Below are 16,279 nucleotides of genomic sequence, written 5' to 3' on the forward strand. Positions count from 1 at the left end.
GGAGAACATGCAAACTCCGCACAGAAAGGCCCTCGCCGGCCACGGGGCTCGAACCCGGACCTTCTTGCTGTGGGGCGACAGCGCTAACCACTACATCACCGTGCCGCCCCGTGACAAACCTCAAACTAGCAAATTAGACTGTGATAATTTGAACGTTGAGTATTTCAGAAATGGCTGATCTCCAAGGATTTACACACACACGCACGCACACACCGGCCTCTAGAGTTTACACAGAATGTTGTAAAAAAGCAAACAACTTTGTGTTAGCAGCAATTTTGTGGAAAGAAACGCCTTGTTGATGAGACAGCTCAGAGGGTTTGAGCTGACACGAAGGAGGCGGCAAGTCAAATAATCACTCTTTACAGCCAGGGTGAGCAGAAAAGCATGTCAGAAAACACAATATGTCAAAACTTAAAGCCGGATGAGCTACAACAGAAGACGAGCACATCAGATCCCGCTCCTGTCAGCCGAGAACAGGAATCTGAGGCTACGGTGGGCACAGGCTTACTGAAAGTACGCAAGTGAAGATTTAGCAAAAGACCACGTTCGTTTATTTATTTATACACCAATTTTCAACTGTCCTATTTTTGCGAACCTGTGGCCGCTGTCGCCTCCTATCTGTATGCGTGGCTTAAAGGAACAGTCCACCGTACTTCCATAATGAAATATGCTCTTATCTGAATTGAGACGAGCTGCTCCGTACCTCTCCGAGCTTTGCGCGACCTCCCAGGCAGTCAGACGCGCTGTCACTCCTGTTAGCAATGTAGCTAGGCTCAGTATGGCCAATGGTATTTTTTGGGGCTGTAGTTAGATGCGACCAAACTCTTCCGCGTTTTTCCTGTTTACATAGGTTTATATGACCAGTGATATGAAACAAGTTCAGTTACACAAATTGAAACGTGGCGATTTTCTATGCTATGGAAAGTGCGCACTATAATGACAGGCGTACTAACACCTTCTGTGCGCTTCGACAGCGCATTGATATCTGAGCTCCGTATCAATGCGCTGCCGAAGCGCGCAGAAGGTGTTAGTACGCCTGTCATTATAGTGCGGACTTTCCATAGCATAGAAAATCGCCACGTTTCAATTTGTGTAACTGAACTTGTTTCATATCACTGGTCATATAAACCTATGTAAACAGGAAAAACGCGGAAGAGTTTGGTCGCATCTAACTACAGCCCCAAAAAATACCGTTGGCCATACTGAGCCTAGCTACATTGCTAACAGGAGTGACAGCGCGTCTGACTGACTGGGAGGTCGCGCAAAGCTCGGAGAGGTACGGAGCAGCTCGTCTCAATTCAGATAAGAGCATATTTCATTATGGAAATACGGTGGACTGTTCCTTTAATGTTAACATGCACAGGTGTTCCTATTAACGTATAATCATTACATCTAGTTTCATCCAATTTACAGTTTAACAAACATGGTCCGAATTTACCTGGTCAGCATTTTCGCTACCCAAAACATCATTACCTGTCAGTCTCGCCCAAACATCTGGTGCAGAAACGTGATTTATGCTTAAACGGAATCAACTGTGACCTGTAATCAGGGTCAAATAGTCTCTTGGTGACTAACCCTCAATCATAGAGGACGTGTCCGAGAAAGTACCTTGCGAGCTCCAGGTGGTGTGGGGTTAAAAATCTTAGCCTGCATGTCTGAGGGTAGGTTGGCGTAGATGGGGAGGACAATAAGCTCAGAGATCTTTGAACCAAGCCTCCTACACCTCTCCTGCAGAAGCTCACAGCACGCCTCAATCTCTTCCTACAACACACGGGAGCAGCTTTTAAAAAGGGATAAAAGGACAGCGAAGCATGAGACTAAAGCGCAACGCCCTTCAGGAGGTCTGCGTTGTAAGGTTCATCCTAAGACAGACTCACCTGTCCTGTGAGGAACACGAGGACGTCTCCAGGAGCCTGGGTCACATGAATCTGTAGTACCGATACCACACACGCCTCCAGGTAATCAGCCTCAGGGGCCTAAACACAAGACACTGACTGGTAAACGTTAATTTAAATTCCAAGTCATGCAAACAGAAAACTTATAGAGCTAGTAGCATGTATACAAGTCGACATTAGAGCAAACGAGCGCTGTCACTGAACAGCCCGTGCCTTGGTGTAGTAGATGTCGACAGGAAACCTGCGGCCCGGGATCCTGAATACAGGAGCGTCATCGAAGAAACAGGAGAAACGCTCTGTGTCCAGAGTAGCACTAGCAACCAGCACCTTCAGGTCCGGCCGGAAACGTGCGATGTCTTTGATCAGCCCGAACAGTATGTCTGTGTGCAATGTCCTCTCGTGAGCCTCATCAATGATGATCACGCTAAAGAGAAGCGCAAAAGTGCACAGATTAAATCGGTGTAAAGTTTATGACTGAGAATCATCTCATCTTATCTCATCAGATACTTACCTATCTGCACTAATGCCAGCAAAGACCTTCACCAAATAGTGTGCGTTTCGCTTGACCGGTACAAGTGCGATCGATCGATCGATCGATAATAATCCCGAGAGAAATTGAGGATGTAAGTATGATCTGGAAATGATGTAAGCATGGTCTGCACTGAAGCGTGATTTTGAGAATATTGAAATTGTAGCCTCAAATCCCACCACGTCTCATGCAGTGATGGGAATAACGGCGTTAGAAATAACGGCGTTACTTTTTTTAGTAACGAGTAATCTAACTAATTACTTTTTACATCGTTATAACGCCGTTCCCGTTACTTACAATAAAATACTATGCGTTACTTTATTAAAGCTGTTCTCATCTGGCACGCTGCTCGTTCAGCCTTTCTTTACTCTGCTTTCGTGTGGGGCGGGGAGACACGAGACAACGGCACAGTAAGCCAATCAGAGTAGATTTGGACAACATACATAGGTAGGCCACGCCTACCGCACTACTGCGCGCTCCTTCAATCAGAAGACACAGCGATGGCGAGCGGTCAGCCCAACACTGCGCTTTCACACTGGAAATACAGCCATTACTTTTCATTACTTGAAATAAAAGGCAAGAGTGTTTACGTGCAATGCACATTATGTCGAGGAACAAAGCGTTTGTCCTCGTCAGTGGCCGGTAATTAGTAACATAATTTTAATAACTACAAAAATATATTACATTTGATAGATGTCTTATCTCACATTGTCCCACAAAAATATTAATATAGTGTAGATAACATTACTAATTGGTTCTGTTAAGTGTCCATTTCAGTCATTAAACACATTTAACATTCACTTTTATTATGATTACACTAATTGAATTTGATTTTTTTTGAGGGGGAACAAAATGTAACGGAATAATTACTTTCCCTGGTAATTAGTTACTTTCATGACAAAGTAACTCCGTTACTAACTCAGTTACTTTTTGGGAAAAGTAACTAGTAACTATAACTAATTACTTTTTGAAAGTGACGTGCCCAACACTGGTCTCATGGTTATTAGTTTTGTATATTTTTGTTTTTAAGTCAGGTTATTGCTTTCAGCTCTGGACAAAAAATCATGAGTTGGGTTAAATATCGCGTTTAATATTTTATCACACACTTAAATCTCATTCATCTCATCTCATTATCTCTAGCCGCTTTATCCTTCTACAGGGTCGCAGGCAAGCTGGAGCCTATCCCAGCTGACTACGGGCGAAAGGCGGGGTACACCCTGGCCAAGTCGCCAGGTCATCACAGGGCTGACACATAGACACAGACAACCATTCACACTCACATTCACACCTACGGTCAATTTAGAGTCACCAGTTAACCTAACCTGCATGTCTTTGGACTGTGGGGGAAACCGGAGCACCCGGAGGAAACCCACACAGACATGGGGAGAACATGCAAACTCCGCACAGAAAGGCCCTCGCCGGCCACGGGGCTCGAACCCGGACCTTCTTGCTGTGAGGCGACAGCGCTAACCACTACACCACCGTGCCGCCCACTGAGAATCATGTCTACAGTAATTTACAAAATTTAAAAATAAAAACTGATCGGGTGGAACATATCAAGTACAATGCTAGTAACTGTGATGATCTGGAGAACCAACATTTCCTGACTAAATTATCTGATAAGCTTAGAGTCTGTAATAAGGATGACAGAATAAATAACAGATGAAGACATTTATAGGTAATGCCACATGATGTACGAACAAAAACCATCTCTCTTACACAAGTTCAGTGTGTTCAGATGGAGTGAATACGTCTCTATTCACAGTATATTCTACACCACTCTATACTGCACACTTGTGGTCAAACTACAGTAACGCAAGCTTGCAGAGACTTAGATCAGCCTCTCTCAACCAGGCTTCGTTAGGGGTGCCGTCAAAAAATTATATATTCTAACATTGAAATAAATAAAATGAATTAAAATTCCAAAAAACGATAGTCACACTAATGCAGATCATCGCCGCCTCATGCATCATCAAAATTTGTCTCACGGCCCCCTTTCCCATGTCACAACGTCATTGCCGGGGTCAGCGTGACTGCGTATATTTTATATGGGGGTGCCTTGAGAATTTGCATACTTCTGAAGGGTGCCGTGACTGAAAAAAGGTTGAGAAACGCTGACTTAGAACGATGCCGTGCAAATGTTACCTAAGAGACCGAGACGATGTCGTGCGAGTGAAATGTTTGTGATTGCAGGAGTCAGTACTTTACCAAACGTTCTAAGAAACCTTATGTACAGATTAATTTGACAGTTTAAGGACTGAAAATGAAGTCTTATCAAGCATAAGGTTTAGTACCACACACTACCAATCCCAGCTGTGGAGACATGGGTCCTGTTGTCTCTCTGTAGGACGCTGATTTTTCAACCATGATTTCCTATTGTGCTTTTGTGTCTCATTTATACTATGTTATGTCTTGTCATTTGTCTGGAGCCGGAGTCTGGAATAAAGTTTTGATTGATTGAACATTTGACAAAATTCAAAGTCAAAGTCCTTCCCACGCCATGTGGCACATCTCTGTTTCCGTAGCCCTCGGCCTCTTGCCTATTACATATGGGGAGGGCTAGTCCTCTGGTAACCGCGAGAGTTTGACTCCTCACTCGCATCTCTATTGCGGCGTGCCTTGCCAGACGGCGGCAGGTACCGTTTTTATGATGGTCTTTGGTATAACCCGACCGTGAGTAGAACTTGCGATCTCCCGATCGAGAGGCGGACACGCTAACCACTAGGCCAACTCACGGTTTGACAAAATTCATGCTATGAAATAAAAAAGTGTCAAATTTGACAAGTGATCGCACTATGGCAGTCTAACATCACTTCACTAGTGTAACTGGTAATGGTCAGTATACAGTTAAATCACTGGTGGAAATTTTCAGATACCGTTTGTATTATGTTGCAGCAAAACCTACAAAAGCACCTGAACTTATATCTGCCTCAAAATACGAGAGTAAGTCAAAAAGTTCGAAGACGGATGTTATAATTTCAAAAGGAATTCAAAAGAATTCAAAAAAGGAATACAAAGAAGGAATTCTCCGATGGAAACATCGCTTGCAGAAGTGTTTAGACTTAAATGGAGGATATGTAGAGAAATAGCTTTGTTCATCTCATCTCATTATCTGTAGCCGCTTTATCCTGTTCTACAGGGTCGCAGGCAAGCTGGAGCCTATCCCAGCTGACTACGGGCGAAAGGCGGGGTACACCCTGGACAAGTCGCCACGTCATCACAGGGCTGACACATAGACACAGACAACCATTCACACTCGCATTCACACCTACGGTCAATTTAGAGTCACCAGTTAACCTAACCTGCACGTCTTTGGACTGTGGGGGAAACCGGAGCACCCGGAGGAAACCCACGCGGACACGGGGAGAACATGCAAACTCCGCACAGAAAGGCCCTCGCCGACCACGGGGCTCGAACCCAGGACCTTCTTGCTGTGAGGCGACAGCGCTAACTACTACACCACCGTGCCGCCCTGTTATTTTCATAAATAAAGATTTTTTTTTCATTTGTCTTAGAACTTTTTGACTTACCTTCGTATAATCACAAAACAGCTTAATGCAGGCTCGGAAATTCTGACGGCTTTACATGAAGGAGTATTTAGAGCAGGCTTGTAGTACTCCAGTCCGACTCGTGCCCTAATTTTAAGGACTCGTGACTCGGACTCGTACATTAACTGCATTAGGACTCGGAAAATGGAGACAAGGACTCGGATTTTTTTCCTTTACTTTTTTGTAACATGCCGTAATAACTTGGCATGAGACATTTATATCTACATTAATTTTGTACTAATTTCGTGTAAGTGCGTCACACCTGCGTGCCTTGGCGTGTGCATCAGATAGACTCTCAGGTGCACTCCGGACAGCGCGTGCTGTAAACGACTCGCACCTGCACAGGATTAAGGTGCAAACAGTGCGCCTATATAAAAACTGTGAAAACACACTTACTTTGCAAAGTATTGAGTTGCGTTGCTGACACATTACTGAGCCTTATTTCCTTGTTTGGTTTCCTGATCCCTGATTTCCTGTTTCTCCTCTGTGATTCTGCCGAGTCTACGATAGCCTGTTTGTGCCTCGCTCGACATAGTGCTTGTTTCACTGTTTTATGATTTTGCCTGCCGTTCTGGATTGTTTTCCATCTTCGCTCCTATTAATAAACACACCTTCTGCACTTACATCCGTCTCCCAACCATCTCTGACAGAATACTTCACACTCCCTGATAAAGAGAAGCGCGTTCACCTGTTCATACGTCATGTTCAGGAACAAACTAATGTTAATGGTGCTAAAACAGCCACCGTCAAATGGTGCAGGGAGTGTTGGACTCGGCTCGAATTTTTTTTAATGACTTGAACACTGGGGACTCGAGACGGGACTCAGACTCGAGGTTTAGTGGCTCGACTACAGCATTGATTTAGAGTATGCCCTTGTTCAGAGTACCCAAGGGCTAGGGCCTAGGAGTAATAGTCATTCATTTTCTATACTATATTCTCATCTCATATCTCTAGCCGCTTTATCCTGTCCTACAGGGTCGCAGGCAAGCTGGAGCCTATCCCAGCTGACTACAGGCGAAAGGCGGGGTACACCCTGGACAAGTCGCCAGGTCATCACAGGGCTGACACATAGACACAGACAACCATTCACACTCACATTCACACCTACGGTCAATTTAGAGTCACCAGTTAACCTAACCTGCATGTCTTTGGACTGTGGGGGAAACCGGAGCACCCGGAGGAAACCCACGCGGACACGGGGAGAACATGCAAACTCCACACAGAAAGGCCCTCGCCGGCCACGGGGCTCGAACCCAGGACCTTCTTGCTGTGAGACGACAGCGCTAACCACTACACCACCGTGCCGCCCTATACTATATTCTATACAAGTTATTTATAAATCACTATCTTTTATCACCCAGATGAGGATAGGTTCCCTTTCGAGTCTGGTTCCTCTCAAGGTTTCTTCCTCGTGTAGTCTCAGGGAGTTTTTCCTTGCCGCTGTCACCTCAGACTTGTTCATCAGGGATAAATAAATTTATGAGGGATAAAATTAGCTCATATGTTTAAAGTCTTGATTTTTCTGTAAAGCTGCTTTGTGATGATGTCTGTTGTTAAATGCACTATACAAACAAACTGACTGTACAGTTTATCCCTTGTGGATCGCAGTAGAACTGGAGCTAATCGCAGCTGACATTGTGCGAGAGGCAGGGTGCACCCTGGACAGGTCTCCAGTCTATCGCAGAGAGACAGACAGCCATTCATACACATTCATACCGATGGGCAATTTAGAGTAGCCAGTTGACCTAATCCACATGTCTTTGGACTGGGGGAGGAAACTGGAGAAAACCACAGCACCAGGAGGAAACCTAGTCTGGCTAACGCGACTTCAAAGCTCTGCGAGCATTTGGTCTGGCAAAGATATTAAGCCCAACCGTTTCCCAAAGTGCGTGGTTGACCCGCCTCCCTGAAATGCCTCAGTTTGCTACTGGTCGAAGCCAGAAAAGGCTGTGACGAAGCTTAAACCAATCACATCACTCTTTCCTCTGACGTATGTGACGCGACGGGGCTAACTGGTAGATTAAACTCTTACCGAAGCCGGTCGGGAGCAAGGCGAAAACGTCCTTCCTTTCAATAAATACCTCCAGGGCTGCTCTTTGCTCCGTTTTCAATGAGAACTTGCTCCATGTTCGTAATGTTTCTAGTGAATGAAGCGCTTCCGGCATAGATTCTGTAAACAATCTATGGCTTCCGGTCGCAGTTCTACTACGTCACTGCCTTGAACACGCCTCTACCCAGGGCCGTTGGAGATGCTCAAAGTTGACTGGCTCCCGATTTTTCGGGAGCTTGGAAGAGCTGGAGATAGCTTGCCTGGCCAGACTAAGCTCGCAACAGGCCCTCGTGTTGCATCACGCTTATGGCCAATTTATGCTGACAACCCAGTCCTCGCAGACGGTGTCGCAGATAGCGTCTGCGTAGCCCCCCCCACCTTCGCAGACGCTCTGCGCGCACCTCCCAAAGATTGTGACCACCGCAGAAGCCTCGCAGACAAGAGGGCTCTGATTGGTCCACTCTACATCCGCTGTACACGCACTTCCGCTTCCCTACTTTCCCGGTTTGGTTTGGTTTCACGACCGCCATTTTTAAAAACACGAGCGAAGATGTAGCAGCATGAAGAACGGTTGATCGAGGAAGTGAGGAAGTACGTACATCTATACGACTCCAGTTCTAGTCACTATAAAAAAAAAAAGTTCTAGTTATTATAAGTAACCGGAGGATAAACACTCCACTAACCACACCCACCAACTACTCCTAGCGACTTCGCGCCCCCTTGCGTTGTGCCGGTGAATAACATCGCGCACGCCTATTACTCCCCGCTCAACAATAAATTACAACTGTCTGCGAAAAGCTATCTGCGAAAGCCTTGTCGCAAGAGCATGCAGAGGCCTTTAGGATGGGCGGGCCCAGGCTAGAGGAAACCCACACAGGCAGGGTCAGGAATATCAAACAAAAAAAATTTTCAGCTTGATAAAAGTATAATATGAGAACTTTTGCTTTTTAAATTGTATGTTACGATGAGGACGGCACGGTGGTGTAGTGGTTAGCGCTGTCGCCTCACAGCAAGAAGGTCCGGGTTCGAGCCCCGTGGCCGGCGAGGGCCTTTCTGTGCGGAGTTTGCATGTTCTTCCCGTGTCCGCGTGGGTTTCCTCCGGGTGCTCCGGTTTCCCCCACAGTCCAAAGACATGCAGGTTAGGTTAACTGGTGACTCTAAATTGACCGTAGGTGTGAATGTGAGTGTGAATGGTTGTCTGTGTCTATGTGTCAGCCCTGTGATGACCTGGCGACTTGTCCAGGGTGTACCCCGCCTTTCGCCCGTAGTCAGCTGGGATAGGCAACAGCTTGCCTGCGACCCTGTAGAACAGGATAAAGCGGCTAGAGATAATGAGATGAGAATGAGAATGTTACGATGATAACTTTATCTCATCTCATCTCATTATCTCTAGCCGCTTTATCCTGTTCTACAGGGTCGCAGGCAAGCTGGAGCCTATCCCAGCTGACTACGGGCGAAAGGCGGGGTACACCCTGGACAAGTCGCCAGGTCATCACAGGGCTGACACATAGCCCCAGACAACCATTCACACTCACATTCACACCTACGGTCAATTTAGAGTCACCAGTTAACCTAACCTGCATGTCTTTGGACTGTGGGGGAAACCGGAGCACCCGGAGGAAACCCACGCGGACACGGGGAGAACATGCAAACTCCGCACAGAAAGGCCCTCGCCGGCCCCGGGGCTCGAACCCAGGACCTTCTTGCTGTGAGGCGACAGCGCTAACCACTACACCACCGTGCCGCCCATGATAACTTTATTAAACTTTTTTTCCAGTGCTTTAAGGCCAGTATAAGTGTATGTTATGAATAGCAACTCAAAAGAAAGCACAGTCGCTGTCTGAGAAGAGTTGCAAACATTTTCAGCACAGAGCCACAACAAACTGACTTATATACTGTAAGGTTTAAGGTCTTACAAATACAAACAAAAAGAAACGAAAAGCCAGCTGGGAAATTATTGGTTTGGTCTCACTTAAGTGGACATTTGAGCGCGATATAGAAAACATTCGGTATTTTTGGACGACGGCTACACTGGGTTGTAGCATAGCAGCCCTTGAAAAATATATATTATACTATATAAAAATGATATCCATTCCACTACTGTCCAAAACGTTGCCAATATTATGATGATATGTAGGAAAACTCTGACTAAAACGTCTGATCTCTACCTATAACTAGCCAAGTCGGGCTCGGTAAGGAACTCTCTCAACAACATGCCATCAGTCATGTACTTGAGCACGGTGCGCTCTGACGTGCAGTCCTCAAACCGGATACTGTAACCCACCTGAGGAAGAAAAACAGATGACAAGCCACTCTTAACACACTAATCATACTGTTTCAGTAATAATGCAGTTTTTAGTTTCAGCATTACAGTTTTACAATCTGATGTAATAATGAAAAAAACGTAGCAATTTGCTGACAAAGTACAGGAAGAGGAAAATCCACAAAACCAGTGTTGTATATTAATTCCCAACATTCTCACCTCATTCCCCAGCTTCACTGCCATTTCCTGAGCCACTCTGGCTGCGACAGACATAGCTGCTACTCTGCGAGGCTGGGTACACCCCACCTTCATCCCTCCTTTGGTATAACCCTGAGACAAACGCACAATGACGACGAAACACAAATTAAAACATTAAAAACACAGAAAACACGTGAGGGTCAAACTTTTGGATTTAAAGGGGAACTGAAGTCATTTTTAAACTTGCTTTATTTCTTAATTCACGTGTTATTCAATTACGTTTTTGCTTTTATTAACCTTATATCATGACTCGTACTGGCATATTATATTACACTTATCGGCCTTTTCGGTTTTTAGCCATGGTGAATGTAGTTCGTATGGTCCACGGCAGGCATCGCTTATCCGCGCGAGCTTCACAAGACATCAAACGTGAAGTGTCAGCGCCGCCATTTTGAAAACTTTACACAGCAGCCAGATCGCTATATCATTCCAATTTAGATTCATTTCGAGATTTGCCAGCTTCATCAGTGATGGAGATTATTCCATACGACTTCGAACCAACGTGGAGTTGGAAAGACGACAGGATAAGGACTAGTCCGTCACGCTGGTATTTACGTCATTACTGTTGCACGATTAAAACGTGCCAGATCAGGCGGCTGGTGGGCTTTCAAAATAATAAAATACATGCGTGCAGGCCTGGAATTTCGTCATTTTAGGGGCAAGGCCACTTGGCCTTTTGTGCTGTCAATTTTTTGAGGGCACGAAGGCTAAAAGCCAGGGGACCAAGGGCATAAAATAAAAATGGTTTTAAGTTCACGTCTATAATGAATTTAATTTAAGGACTAATGACTCTTCTGAGGAAGATTGGAGTCTCAGTCGAAACTATCAAGCAGGTAAAGAAACATCTCCTACACCAGGGGTCTTCAATTAAAAGTCACTGAGGTCCAGTTATTAAATTTTGTCCAAGTAGAAGGTCCAAACCGAAGTCCAGCTTGTGTCTTATGGCCCTTTTCCACTACCCTTTTTCAGCTCGCTTCAGCCCGACACGGCTCGCGTTTCGACTACCTTAGAGCAGCACGACTCAGCTCGCTTCAGCCCTGCTCAGCCCCCAAAACTCGCACGGTTTTGGAGTGGGGCTGAAGCGAGCCAAACCGAGCCGAGTGGGGCTAGGGGCGTGAGGAGACACTCCCCTGCGCACTGATTGGTGAGGAGGAGTGTCCTCACACGCCCACACACGCCCCGCGAGCACGCTGGGATCTGTAAACACCGTAAACCCGGAAGAAGAAGAATTACGAATTACGAGAATTTCTGAAGCCTTATGCGCCTCGCCTCATCTATACGCTCTTGCCAGTATCTGCTGGCGTTATCGGTGACAACAAGCCACAGCACCAAGACCAGCAACACTAACGACTCCATGTTTATTGTTTACTATCCAGGTCGTGAGACTACCGCTTAAAAGGTCACTGATGTCACTGTTTGCGCCGCCTAACGACATCACGTGACGTCCACCCACTTTCGCTAACTCCACCCAATGTGTCCACCCACTTCCAGCCAGCACGGTTCAGCGCGGTTGTAGTCGAAATGCAACTCCAACAGCCCCGCTCAGCTCGACTCAGCCCAACTCAGCACGGCACGGCTCGGCCCAACTCAGCCGCGTTGGTAGTGGAAAAGCGGCGTTATAGCCTTCCCCTATGTCCACATTTTCATATGGTTTCAACAATATTTATTGTTCATTTCCAATGCAGGAAATGAACTGAGTGCACAACTATCTCTTTTACCATAAATAAAAGTCGTCCCAGGAAAATAAATTCAAGGCTTTTATTTCAGATTAAAGAAAACAGAAACCTCAGAATAAAATAAATAAAAAAGTGCAAACAGAGTGGAATAACTCCTTTTTCTCGTAAATTAAAGAGGTCCCAACCTGAAGAATTGAAGGCCTACACTTCAAGTAAAAAAGTCAACTCAGAAAACATTAACTAAAAAGTGCAAACAGAGCATTGACTTCACATTTTCTCTTCTTTGTTCTTAAAATAAGGAGGTCCCAGCCTAAAAAAATGAGGGCCTACTTTTCAAGAAAAAAAAAGTCCACATCTTCAGAAAACAAGTGGCTTTTTAGAGGGGGAAATGCAAACAGAACGTTTTTCTTTGAACTTTTCTCTTTTAATTCTTCTTCTTTTACTTTTCTTAATGAGAAAAACGGGCATGTGGCTGACCTGCCAGTAATTTAAAGCTTGGTTGGAATGGAGTTAGTGCCATCCTCATGCAGATATGTAGGTGTTCATTGTTGAGCCTCAAATAATGTCTCAGCAACGGCGTTTAAGCACTCCTTCACAACTGTCCCATCACTAAATGTTTTTTTTTTTTTTATGTTGCCCCAAAACAGGGCCGTGCAAAGACCTTTGGAGGGGCAGGGGCTCAACATTCAAAAAAGGGCGCTTGGAACAAATTTTTCACACAAGTTAACTTTATTCAAAACTAAGGCCCTGTCCACACGGCAACGGATTCAGGTGAATCCGATACAATTGTTTATCGTTTCGGCCTGGCGTCCACACGGCACCGCGTTTTGGGTGTCCCAAAACGCAATCTTTTGAGAACGGGTTCCAGAGTGGAAAGATCTGGCAACGGCGCCGTTGCGAAGTCGTCTGGATGAGTAGAACAGATTTGTTTACGATGACGTCACAACCACATGACTGTCAGTGCTTCACGCCGGGTAGAAGTGTAACGAACTCGATGCGAGTTGTCAACAAATCCTATAACTTGGTTCATGAAATGCGCTTACAAAATATTTTCACTGTGAATATTTATTGTGTAATGGTGCAAAGTGAGAGAGAGAGAGAGAGAGAGAGCGCGAGAGAGAGAGAGAATAGCCCTTAGGGCAGAGTCAATCCCGCCAGCAAAAATAGGGAAAAAAAAGGAGCGATCTCACCTCTTCAGATGTTGGTTTAAGTCCTACAATACATTCCTCAAAAAGGGCGTAGAACAACAAATTAATCCATCAACGTGTAGCATTCAATTTATTCCGGACCATTAAAGACGCCGCCTTCCGCGTAGAATCATACGTCATCCTCGCCACCATATTGGATGGGGCAAAGCGGAGAATAAAGATGCCTCATTCATGTGCTGCGTTTAACTGTACCAACAGGTTTACCGTCCAAACCAGATCACATGGGATTACCTTTCACAGGTGAGACTGGAAAAATACTTTTCATTGTATTTGGTCATTATAACGTAACTTTACGAACAGATTTTTCCGACTTTGTGGCTAATATGAAGTCTCGCGCATAATAGTTTATGCGCATGCGTCCTTACTTCTTCTATTGTTCTGGTGTCTCCGAAGGGACCGTCTTACAGCGCCCCTAGAGGTGTGGCATGTGTATTGCATCGTTTTCAGCAAGCGTTGCGTTGCCATATGGACCTGATATTTTACTGATCGTTGCCCATGTGGACGCGATATTTTTTTAAATAACATCTCGTTGCCGTTGTCGTGTGGATGTAGCCTAAATTTCAATTGCAACTGAACATTGTGTGTCTTGATAGAATATGTTGTGGACGTCGTCATTCAGCCTTAAGTTTTCGAAGCTGCTAGAATATGTTATTAACGCCGTCGTTCAAACTAAAGTTTCCGAATCTGCCACGTTAATGAAATGGATGGAGCAATCGGTTTAAATATAGCCTAGGCGGCTTCATTAAATGATAAACAACCCTATGCATTTACTGTTGTGTCCTAAGCTGCACAATATTGCATGTTCAGATAAGAAATGAAAGGAGACTTTCAGTGTGACCTTACCATGCCGTTCCTCGCACTGTCTCCCACTGCCAACCGCCTGCATGCGCTTTCTGCACGGAGGCTCACTGAATGCATGACGTCACGGATTGATGCCCGCATTTACATAGAAAAACGTTATTTTATAAATCTATAATTTCATATATTATTGTCAAATTGTAGAGAATATTGATGTTGGAGCTAACTTATCTTTTACAAATATTAAAAAAAAAAAAAAACGGTCCCTATGAAAAGGGCACTTTGGACAGCAAACAGAAAAGGGGCAGGGGCTAGAGCACCTGTAGCACCAGTTCATTGCACGTGGGTGCCCCAAAATCTACGCTACTTTTAAGGAACATTCGTTTGCACGTTGCTGGGCTGTAAATGTATGTGTCGGGTAGACCTGTCATACTGTGCTTGCAGTTGGGTTATTTTGCGTGCCCTCAGCTCGGACTTCAGGGGATAACTTTGCTCAAAAGAGCTGTGCTTCGTTTCGTAGTGGCGCTTCACGTTGCCGCTTTTAATTAATGCCACCTTTTCGGAGCATATGAGGCACACTGGTTTTGAACTGCTCGCCGGAAGAACGAACATATATTTATCTGTCCATTCATCTTTAAAACAACGATTTTCCTTGTCTACTTTCCGCCGCCTTTTGGAGCAAGCCATGTTGTCTCGGTCGGTTGTCTCTGGACTTAACTGTTGCTCTGCTGTGGTGAGCTGGGTAAACTAAGGCCAAGTTTACATTAGACCGTATCTGTCTCGTTTTCTTCGTGGATGCACTGTCCGTTTACATTAAACTGCCTGGAAACGCTGGGAAACGGGAATCCGCCAGGGTCCACGTATTCAATCCAGATCGTGTCTGGTCCGCTGCTGTGTAAACATTGAGAATACGCGGATACGCTGTGCTGAGCTCTAGCTGACGTCGTCATTGGACAACGTCACTGTGACATCCACCTTCCTGATTCGCTGGTGTTGGTCATGTGATGCGACTGCTGAAAAACGGCGCGGACTTCCGCCTTGTATCACCTTTCATTAAAGAGTATAAAAGTATGAAAATACTGCAAATACTGATGCAAATACTGCCCATTGTGTAGTTATGATTGTCTTTAGGCTTGCCATCCTTCCACTTGCAAGTGGTAAGTGACTTGCGCACAGCGGCTCAGTCCCGAATCACTGCTCGTGCACTACACTCGCGCGCTCTGTGAGCTGCGCAGGGCCGGAGTGCGCACCCTCCAGAGGGCACTCGCTGTTCAGGGCGGAGTGATTTGGAGCGCAGCTGCTGAGGAGGAAGCGATGAGCCGCACTGACACATTTCAACTTACGTGCCGAATTAGTCATGTGATTAGCGTATCCGTGTATTGGCGTTGCTGTGTGCACGCGAATCGTGTATTGGCGTTGCTGTGTGCATGCTAATCGTTTTTAAAAACGTTAATCTGATGATCCGCTGATACGGTCTAATGTAAACACCACCTAACGATTTTATTGGCTCAACTGAGTGAAGCTATTGTCGTATTAACTGGAGTAGCAGCGCCTGCTGTCAATAGCCACGACCGTCCAAAATAATACTCCATGAAAATTACTTAATTTCGTGAATTTACGGGTCACGGGTCTGGACAGAACCATCACTGGGTCCGGATCCGGACCGAGGTCCGCCATTTGGTGATGCCTGTCCTACACTATTACGTCTGAAGATAAGAAAATATTGAACACATCTAAACTTATCAATCCATCACTCACTTCAAAAATTGTAAAACTTATTAAACCTGTATCCTCCCATAATTTTTGTTCAGTTGACACCGAATGTGCAAGAGCATCTTCAGACTGTACTACTACGCAGATTTTTGATTAATCAAAATTGAGCCTGGAGTTCATCAGAATGTTTGGCTGTAAATGGAACATATACTAGCATGCAGGCTACTGATTAACCCATAAGAGCCCAGACAGATTTCTCAATCAAGGAAAATTATTGAGGAAATAAAATGAACTAAATAGACGACAAAGAAAACATTTCTGACCTTTTATTTTTTTAAAAT

General features: G+C 45.2%; 1 protein-coding gene across 2 annotated transcripts in view; it reads right to left on the minus strand.

Moving 5' to 3' along the window:
• The window catches only part of dhx16 (DEAH (Asp-Glu-Ala-His) box polypeptide 16), a 98,853-nt gene that overhangs the window by 45,434 nt on the left and 37,140 nt on the right, over nucleotides 1–16,279 (minus strand). For both annotated transcript variants that reach the window (XM_060944275.1, XM_060944274.1), the window contains exons 9-13: nucleotides 10,505–10,615; nucleotides 10,191–10,306; nucleotides 2,109–2,319; nucleotides 1,878–1,976; nucleotides 1,609–1,761 (exon numbers count right to left, since the gene is read on the minus strand). In XM_060944275.1, the coding sequence (XP_060800258.1) occupies nucleotides 1,609–1,761; nucleotides 1,878–1,976; nucleotides 2,109–2,319; nucleotides 10,191–10,306; nucleotides 10,505–10,615 (690 nt within the window). The remainder of the gene's footprint in view (nucleotides 1–1,608; nucleotides 1,762–1,877; nucleotides 1,977–2,108; nucleotides 2,320–10,190; nucleotides 10,307–10,504; nucleotides 10,616–16,279) is intronic.

The sequence above is a fragment of the Neoarius graeffei genome, chromosome 17 (genome assembly GCF_027579695.1).
Source record: "Neoarius graeffei isolate fNeoGra1 chromosome 17, fNeoGra1.pri, whole genome shotgun sequence".
Taxonomy (NCBI): domain Eukaryota; kingdom Metazoa; phylum Chordata; class Actinopteri; order Siluriformes; family Ariidae; genus Neoarius; species Neoarius graeffei.